We start from the raw sequence: 8,255 nt of genomic DNA, 5'->3' as shown, positions 1-8,255 counted from the left end.
TCACTGGAGCAAGCAAGCCTCCCTGTTCGCTTCAGTGCATGGCTGCCGGCCGCCATCTTGGCTGACAGTTAATTTGCATAAGGATATGCTGATTAGCCAATGGGTAGGGTAGCAGTCGTACGCTAATTACCATGTTTCTCTTTTATTAGTGTAGATAGAATAAACTTGCTTAATTAGACCTGCTCTCTGATTTAGCTAAACTTTTTCCAGCCCAATGAAGCACCCCAACTTCTCTTTCAGGTAATTGTCAGCAACACAGCAGTAAATATCAACACAAAGATTATTATTGTAGATAATGCAGGGAGAACAAAGGGTAAAATATTTAACTGCAGCAGTGTTTGACTATATCCTGCGCAGTGAGAAAACATGAAGTCATTTCCAAGGTCCACAATTTCTTACTTCTTTTCAGTCGGGTCAAGTTTCTAAACTTTCTAAATCTCCATTTTCTGGCTAATGAAAAGAAAATAGGATTCCACTGAGTCTCCTATCTACCTACTCCAGGACTTCTGTGAGGATCAAATGAGATGAGGCACGGGAAAACGCTTCACAGACATTTGGTTAAAGTGTGAAATGTTTGCACCTGGCTATAAAGCAAGTCGTGTTCCTGGGCTGAAGAAACTGCAAGGAGGCTAGACGTCGCTAGGGAGAGGAAGCCAGGCATTGCTATGTGATGTCATTACCCAGATGGACACTTAGCATATTAGCCTTTTATACATATAGATTCCTCAGAGAGATTTTGCCCACTTTTATGGTTTCAACTGTCATCTCAAAGTAGACTACTATTGATACTTCCAATTCTGACCTTTTTGAAAATGCCATAAGATATCTCCACCTGGATGAGCTGTGGGCACCTCAGGTTCTGTATGTCTTTCACCCAGACCACTACCTTTTCTTATAGATGTGCTCTTTCTGTATGGCTCCACTAGGTAATCAAAGTGTGAAACCCAAGCCATTTCAGGTTTTCTTCCCCTTCAGTGAGTTGCCAATTCAAGTATATCTCACTTCCATTTCCTCTACACTGTCATAGTTCAAACAAGCAATATGTTAACTGTTAACATACTGTTAACCTTTGTAGTAGTCCCACACCTGTTTTTTTTATGCTCGTAGCATGTCCAGTGCTTGGTTTAGTACCCAAAGCACATTATGTCATTTTTCTGTGAAAATGCCTTCAGACTCTCTTAACCAGTATAGTAAATATTACCGCTATCCACCTAGCTGCTTTCGTCCCCCAACCTGAAAGTCATCCTTGATTCTTTTCCCTCACAAGCTCTATCATTTCCATTTCTAAAATGTATAACTACTTTGCTCATTTATTTTCATCTCTCTACTTACAATTAACTTTCCAATTAGCAGGCAGGCTTATCTTTTAAAAGTAGGTATCAGTTTTGCGTTTTCTCTTTCCAGCTGGCGCCGCAAGATCAGGGGCAAGAGAAAGCCCTACCACAAGAACCGAAACAACACTAAGATTGGACCCCTCCGCATACACACAGTCCGAGTGCCCGGAGGCAACAAGAAGTACCTAGCCTTGAGGCTGGACGTGGGCAACTTCTCCTGGGGCTCAGAGTGTTGTATGCGCAAAACAAGGATTATTGATGTTGTCTACAATGCATCCAACAACAAGGTGGTCCCCACCAAGACCCTAGTAAAGAACTGCATTGTGCTTGTTGACAGCACAGCGTACCGACAGTGGTATGAGTCCCACTACGCACTGCCCCTGGGCTGCAAGAAGGGGCCAAGCTGACTCCTGAAGAGGAAGAGATTTTGAAGAAAAAACAATCAGAAAATTCAGAAGAAATATGATGAAAGGAAAAAGAATGCAAAAATCTGCCATCTTCTGGAGGAGCAGTTCCAGCAGGGCAACCTTCTTTCATGCATCGCTTCAAGACCAGGCCAGTGTGGCTGAGCAGAGGGCTATGTGCTCGAGGGCAAGGAGCTGGAGTTCTATTTGAGGAAAATCAAAGGACTGGAAAAGCAAATAAATCCTCTTCCCTCCATTCTTAGCTCATGTAATAAAGGTGTTTATTCTAAAAAAGGAGTAGGTATCAGATTGTCACGTACTGACCTAAAACATTCTCATGGCTTTCCCAGTGTGTAGGCTAAGACCCAACTCTACAGGTTCCTCACAGTCCTACTGGGTCTGGCCCTCCCTGCTGTTTCTCCACCCTCCTCTGAGCCTAGCTTTTACTAACCCACTGTGTTTCATTCACAATTGATTTGTTTTCCTTATTCTGTTGAAACTGTAGCATACCCCCCTCCCCCATTACAGGGCCTTTGCACATGCTGTTTCCCCCCTCCTGGACTAGCTTTCCTGTGATTGATACTCAATAAACATTAGTTTTAAAAATGAGATGAATTTTTGTTGTTGTTGTTAATCCTCACCTGAGGATATTTTTCTCATTGATTTTTAGAGAGTGGAAGGAAGGAGGGAGGGAGGGAAGGAGGGAGGGGCAGAGAGAGAGAAAAACATCAATGTGTCCAGGTCCCTCCAGGCTGTCTCAAAGGGTAAGAGATCCTTCTGTTTTATAACTGCATAGTATTCCATGGTGTAAATGTACCACATTTAAAAAAATATGTTTTTATTGATTTTATTTTTTAATATATTTTTATTGATTTCAGAGAGGGGAGAGAGATAGAAACATCAGTGATGAGGGAGAATCATTGATTGGCTGCCTCCTGCATGCCCCTGACCAGGGATCGAGCACCCGGGCCTGTGCTCTTGACCAGACTTGAACCTGGGACCCTTTAGTCCGCAGGCCGATGCTCTATCCACTGAGCCAAACCAGCTAGGGCAATAAGTACTTTTTTGATTAACCATCAAATAAATATTTTAGGAGTTAGAGTATTATTTTACTGAGACCTCACATATTAACTTGGCTCTCTGTAACATGAATTACATATTGAAAACATGTAGTTTTAGCTATATGTGTAGGTCATATGCCAGAGAAAATCCAAGTGTTTATTGCACAAACTGATCCATATTAAGTGATCAGAGCTGAATGTAAAGACAGAAAAACACTCCTCGGGGATGTTTTAATAGATAAAATTTTTACCACTTACCATTTATGTCAGAAAACAAACTCCCAAATAACCAGAGAACTTGAAAATTTTGTGCCCTAATTAACTGAATAGTCAATTTCTTCGATTAGTACCAAATATATCATCTATATATATAAAAGGCTAATATGCTAAGTATCCGACCATCTGACCAGTCGCTATGACATGCACTGACCACCAGGGGGCAGACACTCAACGCAGGAGCTGCTGAGCTGCAGTGACTTGGCAGCGGTGGTTCTCGGGTGACACACCCCAAAAGCAGAGAGGAGGGAGCTTGATTCCTCACAGGGCTGCGGGATTCCACCTTCAGCCGTGGGTTATGTTGTTGCTGGGGCACTGTCAGTCCTGAATCTGGTTTACTGTACACTTGCATTTGCGTTCCACACCCTCTTATGACAGCAACTTTGCAGAGGGCCCTCTTACACTCCGGGACCACTCGGGGGATATCAGAGAGCCGGTTTTGGCCTGGTCCCCGCAGGTCAGGCCAAGGGACCCCACCTGCCAGAGGGACCCTGCTCACTCAGCAGACGCTGGGGAGGGACTGAGGGAGGTTGGCTTCAGGGAGTGTCTGGCCAGTCTCACCCAGTACCGCCCCACTGGCCACCTTCTAATTAATTTCCTTTCATTGTGAACGAATCCATGCACCAGGTCATTCGTGTATATGTAACCAGTTACTTCTTTTCTCTATACAGTCTGAATGTACTAAAGTGAATATAAAGCAAAAACTGAGCTTTACCTTAGTTAATTTTTCTTTTTGTTTCAGAAGGAATTGTTTAGATTTTACAAAATGATTATGTGGTCATAGTTCACTACTGTAGATGCACATAGAATTAGGATTCAATTGTAATGATCATGTGACATAGTCTAGAAGATTTGTGTGTTTTTAATTGAGATTTTATCCTTTTATTTTATTTTTAATATATTTTTATTGAATTCAGAGAGGAAGGAAGAGGGAGAGAGAGATAGAAACATCAATGATGAGAGAGAATCATTGATCGGCTGCCTCCTAAACACCCCCTACTGGGGATCGAGCCCACAACCACGGCATGTGCCCTTGACTGGAATCAAACCTGGGACCCTTCAGTCCACAGGCCGATGCTTTATCCACTGAGCCAAACTGGCTAGGGCTAGAAGATTTGTTTATAAGTAACGCATATCATTTAAAAATTTTTATTTTAAATAGAAGAAATTCAGTTTATTTTATTCTTTAAAGAGTGTGTTTGTATTTCCTCCCTGCCTCCCATTCTGAGGCCAAGTTCCTGTTGCCAAAGGCATTTTCATCCCTTTCAATCTTAGAAAGCAGATGGCAGGAACATGGGTGTGCCATACGGCTCAGTCTTTGGACTTCTCTGTCTGCTTATTCTTTTGGTTTAGATGCATAGCTTGAAATGTCCTTTATATGATGATATTCTGTGCCTATAATTTGTAATTGCCTATTTGACATCTCTTTTTTAATGTTTAATAGACACCTTAAACTAAACATGTTCAGAACTTAACTCCCGATTTGTCTCCTCATCCCCCAAATCTGCTCCACTGCAATCTTCCCAATATCAGTATGACAGCAATTCCGTCCTTTCATTTGCTTGGGTCAGAATGTTTGAATCATCCTGATTTCCCTCTAATATTGACTTCTTTTCCAGACCCAGTCCTGCATTCCAAATTGCCCCTTGCAATATCAACTTAAACTCAGCAAGCTTGAAATTGAGCTCATCATCTGTCCTACCAAAATTATCTTCTTAATATCTCTATTTCTGTGAGAATCATCACTATATTCCTAGCTCTGTGTTTTCTCAATACCTCATCTGGCTTCCATCCTTCTGCTTCCTCATCACCACCCAAATCAACTCTTCGTTTTTTCATCGCTGGTCATGTATTGCTATAGACCTGGACTACTGGAGGGGCTTTCAGCCTGATCGCCAGGCCTAGCACCTTCCTCCTCCATCACGGTCTGCATACTGCTGTTGGGTTTCCTTCCTCTGCTGCTGTGCTAGAATACACCCTTGTCCCCTCCTCTTAAACTTTTTCTGACCATGTTAGCTACACAGTTCCTTTTCTGAACCACTCTAGCACTGTTATCTAAGAAGTAGTGAGGTATATGGAGAGAACTTTGGGCTGTGAGTTTACAGACTGAGCTTCAAGTCCCAGCTATGCCCCCCCTCCGCCCCCTTCTGTGGCCTCAGACAAGCCACGGTACCACCCTGAGTCTCAGTTTCCTTCCTTGTAAAATGAGGGAAGTTTGAATAGCTGACTATGTCTGGCTCTAACATTTGTGTATTTATTAATCTGCAGCTCAAATAAAGACCATTTCATATATGAATTACTGATCCTATCCCCGCTTAGTGATCATGTCCCCAGTTTTCTTAAAAAACATCTAAAGTGTTACTATAAAATGACTTTTATATTTTGCTTTCACCATATTATTTTTTCCTTTTACATTCTATTACATTAACCCATCTCATCTTTTTATTATGAATTTTAAGGCCTTCATTCCATTATGTTCATGTTTCTCCTGTGAAGTTGCCTGTTCTCTTTTGGTTTTTATCTTGTTCTTCCACAATAGAGACTATACCTTTTTAGCTACAGCACTCATGTATAAAATTGTTCTGTATTTTCTATTCATTGAGCCATATTTGAGTCTTTACTGGAGGATCTCCTTGTTTTGTTGCTCTTATTCTAGTAGAGGTTTGGGTTAACACTTTCTTACCTAAAACATCCTTCTAATACTTTGTCTCCCTGAAAAGAAATAATAAAAATAGAAACAGAATAGCCCAGCCAGCGTGGCTCAGTGATTAAGTGTCAACTTATAAACCAGGAGGTCATGGTTTGATTCTGGGTCAGGGCACATGCCTGGGTTGCAGGCTTGAACCCCAGTGTGGGTGTATAGGAAGCAGCCTATCAATGATTCTCTCATTGATGTTTCTATCTCTCTTTCACTCTGCCTTCCTCTCTGAAATTAATACAAATATATTGAAAAAAAAGAAACAGAATAACAGATATTTATAAAATTCATCCCAAAGCCTGTCAACATAGACTTTTTATAATATTTTTACATATTTTTAAATGTACAATAGACATGCCATTTGACTTCACATCAATACTGGTGTTCTCCAGAGGACCTAGGGTTTGCTCTATCATATATATTTCTGAGTACAATTTACATGCCAACCGTGGGGGATTCTGTGGTGGATTGATGATTTGAGAGTTATTCATAGAAACTTTTAATAATGTTTTTAGTATGAATATGTAAGGGGCTCCACTTCTAAAGAAATGGACTTGAGCCTTCATTTTCATTTTGAAATAAAAAGTCATAATCTTGTCCAAATTTCTTACTCTTTCCAAAAATTTTTAGAGAGGTTTTTGCCATGGACGTGCAGCTAGTACAGTGAAGGTCTTTAAGCCATCGTATCAAGGAACACATTAGTAAATAGTCTACACATAGTTTGAGCACTTAGAGCAGAAGTCAGCAAACTCATTATAGGGCCCATAGAAAATATTTTGGGTTTTGCAGTGTCTTGGTTTGCTTGAGCTGCTGTAATAAAATAACAGACAGGTGGCTTACATAATAGAACTTTATTTTCTCATTGTTCTGGGGACTAGCAGACCAAGATCAAGCTTCCTGCTGATTTGGTTTATGATGGGGGCACTCTTCCTGACTTGCAGGCAGCTGCCTTCTTGCTTTGTCCTCACATGGCCTTTCCTCGGTATGTGCTGAGAGTGGGGGGCAGGGGAGAATGCCATTATTTCCATTGGATTAGTGTCCCCACCCTTAGGACCTCATTTAAGCTTAATTAACTTGTAAAGACTCTCCAAATATAGTCACATCGAGGGTCAGGGCTTCAATATAAATTTGGGAGAGGGGACACACAATTCAGACCATAGCAGCAGCCCAAATGGTCTCTCGATCACAACTACTCACAACTCTGCCGTTGTAATGGGAAAGCAGCCATTAGCAAATAAATGTTAATTATTTGTGTAATTACGTTATTTGTAAATACTGAAATTTAAATTTCATATAATTTCTATGTGTTGTGAAATTTTATTGTATTGATTTTTAATCACCTAAATATGTATAAAAAACATTCTTAGTTTGTGTACAAGAGTAGGTGACGGGTATATTTAACTCATGGACCATAATTTGGCAATCTTTGATTTAGTAGATAGGAGTGATGAATATTCAAATCCCTCTGAGTGATTTCTCTTTACAGGAGGGTACTTGACATTTTCTGGATGAGAAACTAATGCAACACCATTTTTTTTTCCCTTATGTGTTATAGGTACTGAAGTTTGATGCCTATTTTCAAGAAGATGTTTCTATGTCCACTGACGAACACTATAGGATCCGTCAGGTGCACATTTACTACTACCTGGAAGATGACAGCATGTCAGTCATGGAGCCCCTTGTGGAAAACTCTGGGATCCCTCAAGGCAAGCTAATCAAACGTCAGCGCTTACCCAAGAACGACCGGGGAGACCATTACCATTGGAAAGACCTAAACCGAGGAATAAACATTACAGTTTATGGCAGAACTTTCCACATTGTTGACTGTGATGGATTCACACAGGTATAGTATATATTTTTGGAAGTTGTGGTCTCTGAGGCATTCTAATTTATGGAAGGATACATATCACTTACTAGAGTAAGATAATCTGCCTTGTATGGATTATTATATAGGTTGATTTGGTATTTGTATATGTGCCAAAACTATGCAGTGATAGAGGAGGTAGCACCCTTGATGGGGTGGAAATAGGAAAGATGCATTGGACAATGTACCTGAAGTTTGAGTTCACAAAAATAGTACTATCTCTATTAGCAGATATGAGCCTAAATTTTTCTGTGTAATTTATATTTTTTTTCTGTAAATCATACTTGCTATATTATAGGGACACTTGCTCTCTAAAGAATTCCTGAAATAAAACCATTTTTAAAGGAAAACACTTTTTTTATATTGACAAAAATCTTTTGTTTTCTCTATTTCATAAATATGGATTTTCTTACCAGAGAGAGAGAGAGGCCCCCTTTTTTAAAAGCACAAAATGTATGCATGTGGCTCAGTGGTTGAACGTCAACCTATGAACCAGGAGGTCATGGTTCGATTTCTGGTCAGGGCACATGCCGGGGTTTTGGGCTCAGTCCCCAATTGGGGTTTTGCAGAGGCAGCTGACCAGTGATTCTCTCTCATCATTGATGTTTCTGTCTTTTT

General features: G+C 40.5%; 1 protein-coding gene across 1 annotated transcript in view; it reads left to right on the top strand.

Moving 5' to 3' along the window:
* Positions 1–8,255, top strand: part of EFHC1 (EF-hand domain (C-terminal) containing 1) — a 68,526-nt gene that overhangs the window by 18,779 nt on the left and 41,492 nt on the right. Inside the window, exon 5 of the mRNA XM_005885159.2 lies at positions 7,329–7,616. Within this exon, the coding sequence (XP_005885221.2) occupies positions 7,329–7,616 (288 nt within the window). The remainder of the gene's footprint in view (positions 1–7,328; positions 7,617–8,255) is intronic.

Source organism: Myotis brandtii, unplaced genomic scaffold (genome assembly GCF_000412655.1).
Source record: "Myotis brandtii unplaced genomic scaffold, ASM41265v1 scaffold893, whole genome shotgun sequence".
In the NCBI taxonomy this organism is placed as follows: domain Eukaryota; kingdom Metazoa; phylum Chordata; class Mammalia; order Chiroptera; family Vespertilionidae; genus Myotis; species Myotis brandtii.
This window is presented reverse-complemented; position numbering and strand designations above follow the sequence as displayed.